This window comes from Paroedura picta, chromosome 6 (assembly GCF_049243985.1).
Source record: "Paroedura picta isolate Pp20150507F chromosome 6, Ppicta_v3.0, whole genome shotgun sequence".
Taxonomy (NCBI): domain Eukaryota; kingdom Metazoa; phylum Chordata; class Lepidosauria; order Squamata; family Gekkonidae; genus Paroedura; species Paroedura picta.
In genome coordinates, this window is record NC_135374.1 from 93,975,552 (window position 1) to 93,995,094 (window position 19,543).

General features: G+C 46.0%; 1 protein-coding gene across 1 annotated transcript in view; it reads left to right on the forward strand.

The window, feature by feature from the left end:
- Positions 1-14,139: 14,139 nt before the first annotated feature.
- NALF1 (NALCN channel auxiliary factor 1) overlaps positions 14,140-19,543 on the forward strand; it is a 421,088-nt gene continuing 415,684 nt past the window's right edge. The window contains exon 1 of the mRNA XM_077343768.1: positions 14,140-14,931. Within this exon, the coding sequence (XP_077199883.1) occupies positions 14,374-14,931 (558 nt within the window). The 5' untranslated portion in view covers positions 14,140-14,373. The remainder of the gene's footprint in view (positions 14,932-19,543) is intronic.

Below are 19,543 nucleotides of genomic sequence, written 5' to 3' on the forward strand. Positions count from 1 at the left end.
ATTCCCTAAAAGGCCTCAGGGTGGCTTTCAACGAAGATAAAAATACAAAGTATTTCAATACAGTTTAGTTTTTAAATCTAAAATATAGTTTTAAAATTCATCTAGTTCAACTGCAAAAACCTATGGCCACCTCTTTATGCTGTTTGATTGCACTGTTTTATATTATGTAAACCACCTTGCGTTGCAGTACAAAAAGCAGGCTATAAGTAGAGTAACTAAGCAAATTAAATGAAACAACTACTATATTAGAGTGAATTATGTAGTGATATAGTATGCACGGTGGTTTATCAACTTTCAGCAGGTTGGCTGTATTATTGAACAATAAGACTGTATTATTGAACTGCAATTGTACTTCACTTTTTACTACTTGAAGTGGTCTCAAAGTGTTTTCCAATCGCCTATCCTTCCTCTGTCCACAGCAGAAAACCTGTGAGGTAGGTGAGGCTGAGAGCGCTCTGAGAGAACTGTGACTGGCCCAAGGAGAACCGGCTGGCTGCATGAGGAGGTGGACTGGGGAATCAAACCTGGCTCGCCAGGTAAGAGGCAGCTGCTCTTAATCACTACCCCAACCTGGCTGGCTGGGAAATCCCCTCTCCCTAATATTCCAACTATGATGTCAATCTATGACCCCATAGGGCTGGGCAAAACTTATATATTGCTACAATAGAATATGGCCCCCCATACCCTGTGGTCCCATTAGTGCAGTCCTGTGCAGAGTTATCCATCCATCCAGTCAAATTTCAGTGGGCTTGGAACAACTTTTTATAGGATTACACTGAAATTGTTTGATCGTATCTTTGTCAAGAAACACTTGCTCTTTTTGCTGGGTGGTTGTTCCCAGTTCCCACTGAATGGACCTTGGAACAACTCCCCAAACCAATTTTTCCTGTGAGTTCCTCAAAGTGGGCTTGCACATAATTAAGCAAACCTCATAAAAATGATTAAGGATGTATTAAATTAGATAATTCTGTGCAGGCTCAATAAACAGTTTACTGAAAAAAACTCCTAATTGGACAGTACCAAAGTTCAATGCAATTTTCAAAAACACAATATTCAGCAACCAGGTCTCGGTGAGTTGTCCTTGTTTCGATATACTTCATCAGTGTATAATACAATCTGCATCAAAATAAAAGATATATAATGAATATCACACCCTTTGCAAAAAGTCTAAAGGTGCAGATATCACGAATGACTCTGAATTCCTCTCCAAAAGAGATTACAAACCTCACAAATAGCTGAAAGGAGATATCATTGGCAAACGCTCTGGTTCTCTCCGTCTCTAGGATCGTACAGTGGCAATTGTTCACACCGTTCAAACTGCAATACCAATTTACAAGTTTAAATAGAAAGCAAACAGGCTGTCATATGTAAACAGTGCAGGAAGAGCTCAGTTACTTAAAGCAAAAAGCTTGTATAAAATTTTAAAGAACAGTCCATTAATACAGAGTCTTAAAAAAAGAGAGAAAGCCAGTCAGCCCAAGAAACCATTTATTAAAAATATCTAAGGTCCCAAGCTATATTTAAACCAAAGGCAATAATGTCTGCAGCTTGTATATAAAAAGATACTTCTTTTTGCAGGAATTAAATCTTAATATCCAGCCTGTTAAAGGGGTGCAGTTTTTGAACCCAAATTACAGTGAACTTGATATTATTTGCAATATGGCCAGTTTCTAAATAATGGCTAACCAAAGGAGCCTCAAGTTGTTTGTTCCTGATTTTGGAGCGATGCTCACAAATTCTAGTTCTTATGGCATGCATGCTGGTGCCAATATAATGCTTGGGTAGATGGCAAAGGCATTCTATACAACATACTATTCTCTTGGTGGTACAATTATTGAAATGATCAAATTTAACTCGACAATTTCCAAAATGTTTAGTATCCTGCATAAATCTACAGCAGACACACCTTCCACATCTAAAATGTCAATTGACAATCACCTTTTGTTAGAACGCATCAACAAATTCCTGAATGCCTTAGTTCTTTAACAGTCTATATAAGAGGTTTGTCTTCACAACCAGGAATATAAGATATAATGTGCCAATGCCTAAGAATGGTTCATTTAATGATGTTAGATAATGAGTTATATGTAAAAGAACAGATTAACTGGTTAGTGTGTTTGTCCTGTTTCTCCTTAAATAAGTTATCTCTAGGAATCATATTGACTCTATCAATGGTCTTGGAAATAACTGTTATTGTAGGATATCCACATTCCTCAAATTTTCAGGTGAAATGGACACACAGAAAATGTCCTTTTTGGATACTGAGGTTTATGTGGGACATGACAACTTTCTCAAGGTTATGTTCTATAAGAAACCAACTGACAGGAATTCCCTTCTCCACTAAACATCCTTTCACCCTCCACACTTAAGAAATAATTAAGTGTGGCAGTTTTTAAGGTTAAAAAGGAATTCTTCCAACCCGTTGGATGTCCAAAAAGCTGCTCACAAACTGAGTAATCAATTAGAGGAATGTGGATATTTTATTTGTTTTATTTTATTTATTTGGATTTTTATATCGCCAATTCTTTACAGCTCTGGGCGGTTTACATGGAACATTATATATCTTAACATGGAACATTATAATAATCTATAACAGTGGTCCCCAACCTTTTTATCACTGGGGACCGGTCAACGCTTGACAATTTTACTGAGGCTCGGGGGGTAGTCTTTTGCCGAGGGACGTCGCCACCGCCGCCTGAGCCCCTGCTCTGCTTGCTTTCCCGCCTGTGCCCCTGACTTCCCACAGCCCACTGGGGGGCACTGCTAGCAGCAGCTGTGCAGTGCCATGCCGAAGGGGAGACCCAGCCATGGCAGCCGTCAGAGAGCACCAAAGGTGAGCCAGTGGCAGGGCAGCCTCCAAAGCAGCAGCCGGGGAGGAGGACGAAGAGGAGCCATGGCCCGGTACCAACTGATCCACGGACCGGTCCCAGTCCCCGGACCAGGGGTTGGGGACCACTGAGTGAGACAACCCCCATTTGGGCCAAAGAAAGGGATAAATCTTCTAGTGGGATGAGTATTTCCCTACCCAGTCAATTGGGGATTTTGCTCTGAAGAGGGAAGAGATCTCTGATCTGGTGTGATTAGACACTGCCTCTGGAGACCTTAAGTCCATTCAAAATTTAAGATGAATACTGGCATGTTTCAAGAGTTTGGGTATGGGTTAAGAGTGTACCAACCTCCTGGAAACCAAAAGAGAGAATTTTCAAAGAAAGTATAGTGGCGTGTTTGGGGCAACACTGGAACAACAGCCTGTCAAGATAAATATTTTAAGTACCTCTGAATAGCTCAAGAAACTCTCATTAACTTGAAACATAAGAACTAAAGTCTGTGCATGTACTGGCTTTACCTCAGGAATTTCAGTCCCTGATTTCTCCTGATCTTTCCGCTCTATGTTGAATAAAATATTTTGTTAATTTTGAATCTAAAAACATCTTACCATTAAAGTTAAAGGGGGCTCCCAATTGTTCCCTCAGGTTCCTGGGCTGAGCAAACAGCCAAACCACTATACTGTGTCAGGGAGGGACAGCTCAAGTTCTTCAGCAATAAGAAAACACATTATTAGGGTGGCTCAACCAGTAAAGGAAAAGAAAAACTAAGGGAAATGTTTATCTCCGACGATGGAGGAAGGTGGACGGATAAAATGGGGAAGGGGAGACTGATATGTGCCACTTTGCATTCCTTGGAGGAAGGGTGGAATTAAATTATACTAAATAAATATACATAGATTATTTTAATGAATTTAGCTGGCCAAGCCATTACTAAGAAAATGCACCTAAGCTTGATGTTGGATTTCTGCTCCAGGGATGACATTTAGATATCAGCTCTACCTAAGATAAGTCTTCAGAAGTGTGTAATTTACATAAAGATAGAAGGATCTATCTAGGAACATGGGCAGTATTTTTGTTATGGGCTGGATATTTCTGAGAAGGGAGGTTATAGCCCTATTTCATCTGATCTCAGAAGCTTAGCAAGTCGGCCCTTGGAAAGGTGGCCAACAAGGAAGAATCTGCAGGGGAAGGCAATGGCAAACTAACTCTGCTTAATCACTTGCCTTGAAAACTCATTCCTGGAGTCACCGTAATTTGGCTATGACTTGATGGCAGTTTACATGCACATTTCTGAACATGATGTCTTCTACTTTTAAAGTGTTGCAAAGCCAGTTAATTCAATGCAAAATACAACTTAGAGTAATAAAAACTGCAAATATGAAAATTTATGAGGTGGCCTTGAAGAAGAGTGGGGAAATGTCCTTATTAGTCCAAAGCCTCAGGGACAAGAAGTTACTTAAGAACTCACCCAGCCAATAATCTCAAATCTGTTTTGCATGGCTAATGCCATAAATCATTCGCATAAGGCAAGCACAGTCATGTGGCTGGGAGCTATATCTAAGGGCCTGCATGAGTATTCACTGTATTGTGCACAGATTTCTAATGAGAGTGCATGACATGGAAAAATCTTTGATGTTTAGGTTCTCTGCACAATGGTGAGGATTAAAAAAAAACAAGAAAGGAACTGGATTTAGAGGGCTCACCTAGATTGTTCCCTAGAACTCGAAACTGCACCCGGTACTTTGTGTTCTCAGTGAATGCCTAGATCTGTCAAAAGAAGAGGAGGGCAAACACTGCATTGAAAAAGACTCTGTGTACACTTCATCAGCTTTTGCACTAAGATAAAATGCTTAATAAATCAGCCGCATTGTGCATCATGAGCCAGAGAATTAAAAGCATATCAGCTTTTTAATTGCCTGGCTCTCTGCTGAAAACACGGCAAGGCAGGGTTATACTGAGATGAAACAGACCACAGACATCAGACGGTGGAACATCTGTTGACCCTGCCTTCTATGGAGAAAACCTTGCAGGAGTTTCCTCCGTCTTGCCAATTTTTGTCAAGCATGGAGAGTAATAAATACCCATAACAAGGAATGCCATATTGCAATTGTGCCAGCTCCAGAAACTGCTGTGTATCTTACTATTCCACTAAGCAAGGTCTGAAGCCTTCCTCAAATTTAAGTAGCTTTTCTGTTGAGCTGCTTGTTGAAGGAAGCTAGACTAGACTAGAAGGCTAGACTACTAGGCTAGTCTTAGGCTAGACTAGAAGAACTACCTCTTGTCTATTGTAGGACACTGCTCACTATGAGCAAGCTGGTTTAAACCAGAGGAATAGTGCTTGGAGCAGACGTTGGAGTAACAGCAATCAAACAATAGGAGCTTCAGGAGCATATGCACAGGAATGGAAGAAGGAATAGATGAATTTCTGAATGCCTCAAAGGTCAAGATAAGTGTGCATATTCTCCCTTAACTTTAGGATGTTTAAAGGCCTTAAATGCTATGCCATATTCCTATGTTTTAGCGTGCATCTAGCTGATCACTGTGGCCTTCCAAGTGTTGGTTGGTAGTCTTCAAACACACCCAAACTGGGATTGAATCAGCAAATCGTAAATGTGTCTGAGAGCTACTGCATTCAGTGCAGTTCATGGTTTATGCCACTCACAAATGATTTTATATTTCCGACACTAGCACCGCCAGAGATTCTGTGAGTCACTGACTAAAATACATCCTTTCCACAGATCAGGTATGCCTGGTGAAACTTGGTATATGGTCTTGTCTGTATAGTCTCTTGTATCTACTGAAGGAAAGAGTAAGTGCTAATTCTGCTGGTTGCCTGTTAGTTCATAGGACTGGAAACTGTTCTTAGGTAACTGATGCCTCAGTTACTTCTGAGTGCTTAACCCATTTCCATTATTGCACTGTGCATTCTACCTACAAAATTACCGGTGTGTTTAATATCCATTTCTTTTATAGGGGACAACATGGCTTTTTCAGCCTTGGAATACATATACCAGGTTCCAAATTAATGTGGGGCTCAGGAACATTATAACAAGAAATGGCCAACTTTGCCTGGTCTCCAAAAAAGAAAAAATATCCATGTAAGCTCATGAACACCAGGGTGTAGTCTGCATGGGGCTTTTTACCCACTCCCAGATCAACGAGATCCCTGCAGTCGACAGTGAATTCGATATCCATTTTGATTTTGGGCACTTTAAATTTTCCTCTGCAACATGCATGATTGATTCGTGGTGACCCTACCTTTCCTCTGCGATATCCTGGAGTGGATATAAGCCTCGATATTTCAAAAACTGCCTTGAGTAAATGTGTAGATGTCTCCTTTTTGTGAATGCCTTGGAGCAAAGCAGTCTTCCCTGATTGGCCAGGGTGTCAGTTCAAAGACTTCCTGGTTCCTGGTTGCAAGGGTTCCCTTAAAGTGACAGTGCTCCAGAAGCCCTAACTTCTCTCAGAAGAGATTTGCCTCTTGGGTTTTTTCCTCTCTCCTCTGCTGTCTCCAATTCTCTCTCCCCACCCATTCAGAAAAAGAGATTCCTGCCATGCTTGGCTCACTTCCCCAATTTGAGCTTCCCCAATTGAGTACAGAACACTTTCTGTTTCAAATGGGGGGGGGGGATAGAAGAAGACCCGAGTTCAAATCAATCTTAATTCAGCAGGATCCACAATGGAAAAAACAAAGTAAGTGCAGAATCAGCCCAGGAGAGCCACAGTTTGGCCACCCCTACTCGAGCCCATATGGACAACCCTCAGGTGACAAAGTCACTCATAAAGAGGACTTCTATCCAACCTTAGATGGGATCACAACCCCCACAGAAAATTTGCCACCCCATAGCCTCTTTGAGATGAGCAGAACAAACTCTGTTCTATTCTCATTTAAAAAAAAATCTATTTAAATAAATAAAAAATTTCCTGGGAGATCACCAAGCAGCAGAATTTTTCATCCACAGGATTTGTGACCCTACCTGAGGCAGGCCATCCCATGTCAGCAATATTGTCTTATCTCAACTTTCAGTGTATTGATCCTTATCCGTTATTGACTACAGAAACGTGTGCGCCAAGCAAGGTTAGAGAAAGGTGTGCACTTGAGCATGTGTAAAAGAAAACATGTTGTGTAATGTAGGGGTAGTCAACCTGTGGTCCTCCAGATGTTGATGGACTACAATTCCCATGAGCCCCTGCCAGCACTTGCTGGTAGGGGCTTATGGGAATTGTAGTCCATCAACATCTGGAGGACCACAGGTTGACTACCCCTGGTGTAATGTATAGTGTATTCAGCTGGGACAGGAGACTGCTTCAAGTTCCTACTCAACCAACCCGAACTTAGTTCACACATCTGTGAAGGCATAAGGCAACAAAGCCATGCATGTTGCTGCCTTGAATTCCTTAGAGGAAGATTGTGATGCAAACATACAGTGTTTATTCTTTATAATAAAAATGTAACTTAATGCTGCTTCTGACGACCAAGCTGCATGCAATAAGAGCAAACAGGTTCCCTCTTGCCACTCAAATAAATCCTTATGCAGTTCCCTGGGCTAACACTAGGGGTCATCAGATACTTGAACTGCCGCAGTTCAGCTATAGCAGAATCCTTCTGCTTGCTGCAGTCAGAAAACAGAGATACCCTCATTACTATGAGGAGCAGTGGGAGTTCTCAGCAGAGGAAAACACCACGGCAACACTAGTCTTTTGCTCAGGGGCTGTTCTAAACCAAAGGAAGGGGCACACAGTACCAGAATAATGTTACCTTTTGCTGCAGGGAAACCAAACATGTGATTGTTTCAGATACATGTAAAGGCTGTAAAATGTTACACCATACTATATATTTAAAAAACCCTCTAGGTATGTCCTGAGAGAAAAACCATAAGGGAATACCCAGAGTTAAAAGGTCACAGGCTGGTTTCAACAGAGAAAATATACATTTTCTCACAAGAGGTCTGTTTAAGCATTTAAACTGTTCTGTGTCTTGTCTTTTCTGATGATTCTTCTTTTACAAAGAGGGGTTTTTTAATCTCCTATTTTCACACAAATAAGAAAGCAAAACCTGGACCTCAGTATATATTTCATACATTTAAGGACATGAGTGTTGGATCGTACCAACTGTGAGTCTTTCTCAGCGTTTTGACTTTGGTAGAGGCCAACCCAAAAAAATCTCTGGAGATGGGCAGGCAGGGGGGAAAAGATCATATTTACAACGATCACTATCTAAGCAATTTGGTTCCTCCCAAATGTTTTTGATTTCTAAGTAGCTACAGATACTCTGGCCTAGATAGTCCAGGCTAGGCCAGTCTTCTCAGATCTTGGAGGTTAAGCAGGGCTGTCTGTGGTCAGTATTTGCATGGGAGTCCAGGGTCACTGCACAGAGGCAGGTAATGGCAAACCGCCTCTGGATGTCTCTTGCTTTGGAAACCCCATGGGGCCGCCATATCTGTTGTGACTTGATGTAAAAAAAAAAAAGTTAGATAGTCCTTGGTGAATCTAGCTAATTGCTTTGAGGATTCCTCCTTATATTGTGCTGGAAGCAACATGTGAGCTGCTTGGATCTGGTCCTTCTTATACCACCCTGGGATGTTGTGAGAGGACTCCATCCTCCCTCAATCACTGGTACAAGGAAAGGTTTGACTAAAGGTTGTTCCTGCTCATGTTACTTTGACCATACATGAAAGGGGCTTTACTGCAGTGCCTCCCCCCCCCCCCTCCCAAGAAAGGGCATTCTTTGGGGTGAAGAGAAACCCTCCAGCAGGATGCAGTGAGGGATACGTGAGAAGTTTCTCCGTTTTTTGTTTTTACTGAAATACAGTGGCAGGAGGCCATGAGTGGGAATAAAACGGTGCTTAACACTAGCCATATAATTGTCCTCTTTAAGTTGGTTCCTCTCTCTCCCCCCCCCCCCCCCGTGGGGCAAAAGGTAAGGATGGGAATGATGTCAGATATTGATTGGGAAAATGTTCTGTGAAGATTTTTGTTCTTTCCTCCTCTGCATGCTTCTGTTGAGATCACGTTTGCAGGTACATTTTAGTAACGTTTAGAAAAGTTTTTTTTTTTTTGTACCTCACTGTTTACTACCTGAGTCTCAAAGCGGCTTACAATCCTTTCCCCACAACAGACACCCTGTGAGGTGGGTGGGGCTGAGAGAACTGTGACTGGCCCAAGGTCACCCAGCTGACTGCATTTGGAGGGGCAGGGAACCAAAGCCAGATTAGAGGCTACTGCTCTTAACCACTACACCAAGCTGTCTCTCAAGTTAAGTAGACTATTCATGTAGCTTTGATATCACATCTAGTTTGACAGAATGTTTCTGTTGTTTATGGGTTCTGGGAGACTTGGATCCAGATCCTGGCTCCACCATGGAACCTGGGTGGGTGACCTTGAGCTACTCACATACTGTCGGCCTAGCCTACCCCGCAAGACTGTAGTGAGCATAAAATGGAGAAGAACGTTGTAAGTCACTTTGGGCTCCCATTAGGGAGAAAAGCAAAGTATAAATGAAGCAAGATAAAGTGTAGAACTCATTCCTGTATCTTAAGAGATCTTGCAGAATTAAACCTTGCATGCGACAAAATGCCACATTTTTAATGGCGGCATAAACAGAGGCATATTGTGTGACTGACATGACGATTACCTTCTCTTGTAATATTAAAAGGACTCTCTCTACCTTTCAATTAGTCTATCAAAATAAAAATTCATGCACAACTTCTGTGACATACGGAACTTAATTAATGTATTATGCTTCCCATCTGCTAGGCAATAACTTAATGACAAACTGTAGAAGGGATACTGAAATTGCAATAAGAGCAGGTCAACATGGGTATGTAATGGGAGGGGGGATGCACACAAGCATAATTTAGCATATGAAATCTGTCCACAGGAAAAAAGGAAAGATTTCCTCTGAAATAAAATGTATCTTCTTCCTCTGATTGTATATGAGAAGGATAAAGGAGAAAATCATTGTTGATAAATTAGGAATTTGGTTAAGATTTTGGCCAAAAATCCAAGTGAGGACTATTTTATGCAAGCTAACCCTAGAGGGCCAGAAAAATATAGCACTTCTGTAAGAGCTGGGTTTTATGCCCCACCCATTTCTGCACATCAGTAAAAATAGTGTTTTGGGAACTGAAGGGCATAGTGCTACATTTTTTTGCGCTTCCCAGCCCCTCCTCACATTTTTCCTGTCTTGCCTTTGTCTGCCACATTTTCGTGTGTCTCACCCTCCACATATGCTGCTGGAAATAGAGGAAGAGAGCCAATGCGCCTTATATGCGATTTGCTTCTGTCTGTCAATTCAGACAACCAGTCCCCTTTCTCCAACACTTTAAAGATCCTGCAATGTCTGCTAATTTTTTTAAATTCATAATTCTCTGTTGCAATGCCTATGAATGGAATCATAGATGAATAGAGCTTTTTTAACGCCACCCCTTATGGGATCACAAGTCCTTTGATACATCTAATTTAAAAATTAATATTTTTCCTGATTTTGCCAGGGGGGGGGGCGGAGAAAACTTTCGAGAGGCATGCTTTGTTACAACTTTGAAAAAAAATTATTTCTGGCATCACCTACACGTGTGTCTGCCTAGTCGTTGCTCCAGTAAGTTAGCCATTTTTAAAAAGAAATTCCCATCCCCAGGAACAAGGGAGAGGGAGGTGGGTGCGAGGGTGGGACAATGCAGGCAACTTTAGAGCATTTGAGCCTCCCTACCTTCCTTCTAGAGCCTCTTGTGGCCCAGAGTGGTAAGCAGCAGAAATGCTGTCTGAAGCAATGTCCATGAGGTTGGGAGTTCGATCCCAGCAGCTGGCTCAAGGTTGACTCAGCCTTCCATCCTTCCGAGGTCGGTAGAATGAGTACCCAGCTTGCTGGGGGGTAAAACAGTAATGACTGGAGAAGGCACTGGCAAGGCCACCCTGTATTGAGTCTGCTATGAAAACACTGGAGGGCATCACCCCAAGGGTCAGACATGACTCAGTGCTTGCACAGGGGATACTTTTACCTTTACCTTACCTCCCATCTGCTGGTTGCCTGCTGGTTGCTCTCTGGTAGCTCGTACTAAATAGGTTGGTGAATCTACTTTATGTGATTCCCCAACTCACACTTTAATATGAGGACGTAGCGAGCAGTTTGCTGCCCAGATGCTGGATGTGGGCGATGTCATGAGGAGCAGCCGGAATATAACAACTACATTGGGTAAGCATTTCACTATATTTATCGTGTGCAGAAGTGCCCTCAAAGATGCTTACTATCGTCTTCCCTTCTTCCCCTCAGGACAGTCACCTTCTGAGGCAGGTGGGGCTGAGAGAGTTCTGAGAGAATTGTGATTGGTTCAAAATCACCCAGGAGGCTTAATCTGGTGGAATCAAGAAACAAACCTGGTTCTCCAGCTTAGAGCCCACCACTCCTAACCACTATACCGCACTATACTACAGGCCCTACACTGTAGTCATCAATATAAAAGTATAAAAGAATTTGAAATGACATATGTCAGGGGTAGTCAACCTGTGGTCCTCCAGGGGTTCATGGACTACAATTCCTATGAGCCCCTGCCAGCATTTGCTGGCAGGGGCTCATGGGAATTGTAGTCCATGAATATCTGGAGGACCACAGGTTGACTACCCCTGACATATTGTGATATTTTGTTATTATTTCTTACTGATAGATTCCCTCTTTTGAGGCACTAGGATGACTGAATATTGCAACCCTATGCAGACGAACGGACTGCACATTGTGCCCTGCCAAGTACCTGCTAAGTGCTACTAGATATGGCTCCCTACATCCTTTTTTTGTGGCAATAGAATACATGCACAGTTGCAGGGCCTCTGTGTCAGCTTCAGCATTTGAAAGATGCTAAACCCAGACAGATCTGATTGTATGAAGAAAAACATTATAAAAATGTGCACAGGGGCTGCCTGTGGGGTGAGTAGCTTCCAAATGGTGCATTACCCTCTTATAGAATGAAAGACCAGACACTCCCACATATAACATAATGTGAAAGTAGGTCTAGGGGATGCTGCACATGTGCTGGTGTAGCAGAAGCTAAAAGCTCCAAACTAGAAGTGTACAACCTTATAAGGACTTCCTGCTCTTTGGGCCCCAGAGGCAATTGGTTGGATAATTCCTTCTCCAGCTTTGATGGGACCTAGGGAGTCACCCTTGGCATCTGTCGGGCACTTTTAAGCGTTGAGCACTTTTAAGCTAGCGCCTGCTGCTCCTTGGGTTGGCAGGAGCTGGCTGACAGTCAGTGGGGCAGGCAGCTTAGAGCCAGAAAGGAAGGAATGGGAAAAGCTGAGATGCAAACAAGGTAGCAGCTTCTCACAGGGAATCGATCAGGCCTCATGGGAGTACCGGAGCAATGGAGCCTCCAGAGGGGCTGGCCCAAGCTCCAGCACCTTCGTAAGGCAAAGGGAAACAGACTGAGGAGGATTCATTGGCTGTGGCTTCTCAGGTTGAGCGATGCAGAGTTAGGTGAGAGGTGGAGAACAAGAGTGAAAGAAACCCCCTTCCCTTGCAGCCTGAGAGAGGGTAAGTGGTCGGTGTGTCTGCAGGCAAAGATCCACCAGCCCTGGGCAGGACTTCCAGAGTCAACTAGTTGGACATAATGTGCTTTTCCAGAAAGGATTCTGAATTCAGTTTGGAAGAAGAATTCCATGCCACTCCAAGGTATTACTGCGCACCAGAAGCCACAATAAAGCATGACATCTGTACGCCCATGTTTGAACCTCTGTCCGTTTCCCAACTAGCCACTCTGGTATAGAGCCAAATGAAGGCTAGCAAGCCCCAGGTTCGGATCCTCCCCCTGCTGTGAAGGTTGCGGGATGATCTCGGGCCAGGCAACCTCTGTAAGCTTAGCCTGCCTTGCAGAATTGTTGTGGGAAGACAACAGGCCAAGCAAATAAATACAAAATTGTTTTAAAGCAGGAATTTATCCCTAGTTTTCTTGAGCAAGGATAGTTTTGGACATTTGCTTCCTGGATGAACAGAAACAGCACAAGAGGGTGGTACAAAATTCCTCTGGCCAGATGGGGGGCCCTTCCTCCCCCTCTGCAGACAGCATTGGATGAAGGCCTGCCAGGAGTGTGGGAAAACAGGGGCCGGCTTACTGACTGCTGGTGTGTGTCTGGAGTTTGGAGCCAGCCATCCAACCAAATTTTTTCCATAGCACATCAGTAGCTGGTTTCTGATGCTGGGTTCTGTTGAGGCAAGGGGCAGGGGGAGTGAGCATAGACGGCCATTCTCTCATTTGTTACTCTTCAAAGGAAAAAAAAACTTTTTGTAAAGAAAAAAAAATTCCTCTGGAGGGGAAAGGGTTAAGCATCCCCTCCCATGCTCAGCTGAAAAGAGCAGCATTGTTCACTCCCCCCCAATAAATACATACCAGGAGCGTTTGCCACCCCAGCCAATGGTCAGACGTGCGAAGGGTGTGTGTGCTCGTGGGGATGCCTAGACGGGACGGCAACTTGGCACGCTCGAGCGCAGCCGGAGGATGTGGGGGTCGCCAAGGAACGGGCCCAAAGTGGAGGGGAAGAGAGAGAGAGAGAGAGAGAGAGAGAGACCCCCGCGGGCGCTCGCTCTGCTGCGAGAGGGGCCGGGCATTCAACTCTCGGCCCCGCGGCCCCTCCGGAGGTGGGCGGGAAGGCGCGGGCGCCCCCTTTGCGGGCCGGTGCCGCCGCTCCCCCTCCCCCCCGCGTCCCCCTCCCCCGGCCGAGAGGAGGCAGAGCGAGTTGCCGCGGCGGCGGCTGCCAATGCGCCAGGCTGGCGGCGCAGGAGGAGATGACGCAAAGGGCCGTGCGCTCCCCCCCGCCCCAAAAAGTGCTTCTCCCGGACGAAGATGGCGGCAACTTAGCGCAGGGCCCCAAGATGAGGGTGGCCCCCGGGCGGCAGGAGGCAGCCAGATCCGCGCCCAGAGCCGGCAGGGACGGTGCCCGGCGGGAGCCACAGGAGCAGCCGCAGCAGCAGCAGCAGCAGCAGCAGAAGCCACAGCGGCGGCGGCAGCAGCAGCAGCAGCAGGCGCCGCAGCAGCGCAGAGGCAGTCGCAGCAACAGCCGCAGCAGCAGCAGCAGGAGCAGGAGCAGCAGCAGGAGCAAGCCCCTCCGAAGCGGCGGCGGCGGCGGCGGGGGATCCCCTCGGCCTCCCCCCCGGCAGGCGGGCCGGCGTCGGGGCGGGCGCGCGAGCGCTTGAGGGCGGGGGCGCGTGGGGGCTCTCGCGCGCGGGGGGTGGGCCGGGGGCGGGGGCGGCGGCATGAGGCGGCGGGCGGGCCGCGGCGAGGCGGCCGCCCGGGCGCCGCGAGGGGGCCCGGCGCCGTGACCATGCCCGGGTGAGGGGGCAGGCGACGGCCAGCGGCCCGGCCCAGCCCAGCCCAGCGCGCAGGAGCAGCGACGCCACCGCCGCCGTCCGCAGCCGCGCCGTCGCCCTTCGCCGCGAGGGGAGCCTGGCGCCCCGCCGCCGCCGCCCCCCCCGGCCGGCGTCCATGCCCGCGGGCCCGCCGAGCCCGGCTGCGGAGCCCCCCTCGCCGTGGAGCCGGCCGGGGCTGCGCGCTCCCGAAATATGAGCAGCCGCCCCCCGGGAGGAGCCGGCTCGGGCGTGCGCTTCGGCCCGCGGGAGCCCGACAAGCCCTTCGCCGACTCGGAGCGGGCGCAGAAATGGCGCCTCTCGCTGGCCTCGCTGCTCTTCTTCACCGTGCTGCTCTCGGGCCACCTGTGGCTCTGCGTTGAGGCCCGCCAGCTGGCCGCCGGGCCCCGCCGGCAGCGCCCGCCCGCCATGGCCGGCCAGTGCTTCAGCCTGCTGGGCGACGACGCCGAGGCCGCCTGCCGCCGCCTGCAGCCCGGCGCCGCGCCCGCCCCGCCCGAGCTCTACCTGCCCTTCTGCAGCGCCTACCCGCTGCGCCAGCTCCTCGCCGCCCGCGCCCGCCCGGACGCCCGCAACTGCTCGCTCGCCCGGCCCGCCGCCCAGGCCGACTGGCTCGGCGCCTGCAGCCGCTGCGTGCGGGCTTTCCAGCGCGACGACCGGCAGGCGCGGGAGCGCTACCGCGAGTTCGAGCTCGTCCTCCAGAAGTACCTGCAAGCCGAGGAGTACTCGGTCCAATCCGGCCCGGAGGACTGTAAGGTAGGCAGCCCGACCGGACCGGGGGGGGGGGGCGCGGGCGCCGGCCACAGATCCTCGGAGAGGCGTCGTGGCGGGGAAGGGAGGCTGCCCGGAGCGCGGCACAGGAGCGCGTGGGCGGGCCGGAGTGGGCGAGAGCGGCGAACGGGCTTTCCCGGGCCGCCGCGTCGCTTCCGAGAGACGGGGAGGACGGCGGGCAGGGCGCCCGTCCGGTCGCTGTCGTCGGCGGAGGGGACTTGGCGTCGCTGGGCCCCTGGGCTCGCTGGCCTTTACTTTCCACGGGCGCCGTCTGGGCTCCTGGTGTTCACCAAGGACGTGGGAGCCACCGGATAGCTCAGCCGGGGAGGCTTTTCCGGAACTTCAGGCGAACTGGACGCTCGGCCGCGGATGGCCGAATCGCTTGGGAGCGCTGGCTGGGAAAGTGCTGCTGCGTGTCGCGTTTTGAAGTGTTTCTCGGAACACGGACTCAGAGCCGGGCAATTACGCAGGGACTCCTGGAGAGCGTGGTCATGGAGTCATAAAGGAGAAGGAGCGGTCCCAGGGGGCTCTTCCTCGGTATACCTTTAAGTCTGCACACATCTTTGGAGTTTTCAACCGGTTCCGGAAGTATAACTGCTGCTCTGCAATGAACCGTGTTAGTTTGTGTCTTCTTGATCGCCTTACTCTTTGTGCGTGGGTAGTTTCCCCATTGTGGCTTCCCTACAGATGGTTCTTCTGTGCAGAAGGTGTCACCCGGTTATAACTGGGAGCACAGCAAGGTGTTCTTTAGCCATTGGCCGCTTTGCCCCGGAATTGTTGTTTGGTGCTTGAAATTCCCAGGGTCAGCAGCTGTTTTTAAAACATGCCCAGGTGCCTGACTGTTTGATACTGTTTGCAAAAAAATTTACTTCCAAGCAAATGTGCTTCCGGCATACACAGGTTTTCGTTTGAACTGGGACTGCTGCATTTTAAGAGCTTGCCACCCTGGTAGAACAGACCATCCGAAGAGACTCTCAGATGGTCAGGTGGAAGAGAAGTAATTAGGACCATTCAGTTTACTGTTCCATTTAACAGTGCTGCTTGGTGAGAACATGAGCCTAAGAAAACAGATCATCTTCCCCCCCTCCCCTTTACAAGACCCTACAATTTCACAAGAAATACTTTTAAACATAATTGCATGGCCAAGTCTTTATTTATATTCAGAAGAGTCACACTGCACAAGCTTTTAGAATGCAAAGGTTTTTAGGGCTGCAAGCCACCATTCAGCTTTACTAATGTTTTGGAACTCAAGTGTTACTTAGTGTTAAAGCCAAAGAAGGAGCTGCTGTATGTTAATATTCTGATTTGAAATCTTAAGAATAGCTGCATCAAGAAGATGCAGAGAAGTTTGTGTGGCAGAACTGAGGCTACTGGGAGTGCTTGGTGCTGTCCATGGTGCTGAGGGTTTTGGAGCTGTCCATGGTTCTGCAGTGTTTAATCGAGGTTGAAATATAATGCACGTGTGTTGTGGGAGTCTCAATGATCCTGTTATAATCAGTTGTTTAGTTTTTGTGACTATAATAACTGAGTACTGAAGCATATTAATCTGTCCTGATTTCTGTCCAAACATAACTATGACGCTTTGACACAGTCGTAATTCAAAATGCTTATCTTAGGAAAAGAGATTGTATAATACTGATTTAGTACTATCTCATATATGTTACAAGAGCCTTTCAGTATGTAGCAATTATATTAGGAAGCCCTTGGTATAATGCAAATAGGGGGTGGTTGTTATTTTGCAGCCTTAGCTAGGCCTTGCATAGAGCTCTGCATGCTAGTCCCCGGGATTAACTGTTTTCTGTGTCCTTGGCTCTGTTTTACTGTGCATCACAGGAAGCAGAATATTGAATCTAGCCAGTTGTCATGCATTTATGTAGGAAAGTTTTAAATATGCCTTTTCTGAAAATTAAAATATATTACTAGAATAATATGGGAAATAGTAATTGGCCAATGCTCTTAATATTGCATCATTATGATGTTTCATTATCAGTCAATTGTGGATGTTTTCCTTTTCTGGCCTACAGTTTTTATGAATAACAGCGTAATCCTATGCAGAGTTACTTCCCCAATGATTTCTGCGTTCTTTGACTTTTGGAAGTCTCCTTTGGATTGTACTGTTAGTGATCTTTCTTTTCCATACCAAACTTTGTACTGAATCACTTCCTCTGGAGTAGAACAGTTTTTTTTTTTGCAGTCCTCTCCTGTTAGAAACATGTTTCTGCATATGAATCTGATGATCAGTACTGGTTTTAGTTGATGCATTGGCTTGACTGGCTGATTTAAATGATTTAAATTAACATTACACCTGATGCGGATATATGTTTGTTAGAGCTGTTTGTGTTGGTATTACATGTGAAATTACTTGGACACCCCTTAATAATTGCATAGATAGGTTTTCAGTTGTTGTTCCAGTTTTTTTTTTCAGTCACATCTTTGACTGTAGTTGGATTTCACAATGGCCTGCAAAAATGAAACATGAGGACAGTTATTTGCTAATTACAAGTGTATTTTAATACTGAATGACAGCAGTCTGATGTAAGCAGAAAGATGCTATTAGAAATGCTTATACTAAAACAGTGCTCAGTTTAAGGCAGGGGTAATCAAACTGCAGCCCTCCAGATGTCCATGGACTACAATTCCCAGGAGCCCCTGCCAGCGAATGCTGGCAGGGGCTTCTGGGAATTGTAGTCCATGGACATCTGGAGGGCCGCAGTTTGACTACCCCTGGTTTAAGGTATATGGCCCTTTATTTATCTTGGAAACCCATGAGGACATCTTCATACCTGTAGTATCTGTATTTACCCAATCTGCAATGTGTAAAACTGCCTTTCTTTTTGAGGCTCAAGGCAGATTACAGAACTTTAGTCAATACAATCAATAAGATGATGCACCCAATAAGCAAAGTGATAGGCCTAGGAACTGCTGACATTTGAAACAGAAATGTTATCTTAATTGAGCATAAGTATTAAAAGTGATGTATTAAACAATGCAGTACATGGTATTTTATCAGTAGAAGCAGTGCATTTTCCAGGGCCAATCTGTTATGGTGTAGCTCTGTTTCCTTTACAAAACTTCCCTCTTGAACGTTTTGGTTTTACATGGTGAAATACAGAGAGCATGGAAGCCTTCCTGGTCTCTTAGTAGTCTCAGTAGAAGGCTTTGATATGATGGGTGTGTGTGTTTGTGTGTGTGCAGATTAAGTGCATCATTTTTCAGGGTCCTGCTCACTGTGGTGCCATTTTCCTCTGTTACCCGCTTATGGACACCATTTTCCCTGCTCTGTCACAATAGGTCTTTACAGAGAGAGAGAGAATTCTGTAATTCATTCAGTTTCACTCCTGGAATCATGACTGAAGTGCAGTGGTATAGGCTGAAGTCAGAAAATGTGGGTGACATTCTCAAATCTTTAAAAGGCCCAATTCCCAGTTTTCATAGAAAATTCAGGAAATGTGAAGTAAAACTTCATTTTTAAGAGCCTCTTCAAAGAATATATTCAAGCTTTTCTTAAATCAGTAAGTTGTTTATAACCATAATGCTGCCATGGAATAAAGCAAGCTTTTGGCAGCTGGTAAGTGAGAACTATGAAATAATAAACTATCCAGAAACAGGCTTAAAATAATTCATCGGTGCCAAATATCGGAATATGTGAATTTTAAAATTCTTGCAGACATAGTTTTCCTTTTCTGGTTTTAATTGAGATTTGAAGTTGTCATCTTCTTTGCAAGCTTTCTTTGTTCTCTGATAAACAGAGATCTTCCCTTGTAGTATCTTGGTTGTCTGTAAAGTTACATACCATCACCAGATTGTAACTAATAGACGTTTGGCTTCCTACACCATCAAACATATCAGTCAGGGGAGGGAATTACATTCAGTTCATTAATACTACAAATCATAACCCTCCTTACCTGCATATTAAGGTGATAGGTACAAGTTTACTAGGGATTATGCCTTTGTTTAGTCTTGGGAATGTCACTGATGTGACCACCAGGTTCCCTCCCTGCTTTACCAGACTACTAGCCATCATTCGGTCATTGGGCTTATTTTTCTCTCTCTCCTTTTTTTTAATGGTTAAAACCTTTTCTCTCTCATGTGTTCTGCTCTATATTGGCAAGAGTCAATCTAGGATTTTTGATTTAGTGGCCAGGGATGTCTAACCCTGAGAGATGCATAATGTAGATGTTTGTATTCACTACTGAAGTCTTCCGACTGAAGATGACAGACACTGTCCTCCCCTCTGGGGGCAGAAAGAGTTGCTTCCTTCCTGCCTGCAGGGATTATGGGTAGGAGAGTATTTACTTGATCTTGTCAGCCTTCCCAAGGGACACCCTTGGGAACCAAGCAACTAATATATTACAACAATGATATGTAAGCCATTTTGTTTTCATGGTAACACTGGAGTAAAGACAATGGATAAAGACTCATAATAAAATAAAGAGAATGTGTATGACCTAGCGGAGGCTTATGTCTTTTTCTGTCTCTTTCTGTCATAGACGCTGCAATTTATTTGTAAGCCATTTCCTTCCCAAACGCCTTTCTTCACCATGTTTCAAAATAAAAATAGATATAGGTGCATTGGGTTTGTTTCCTAATTATTGTG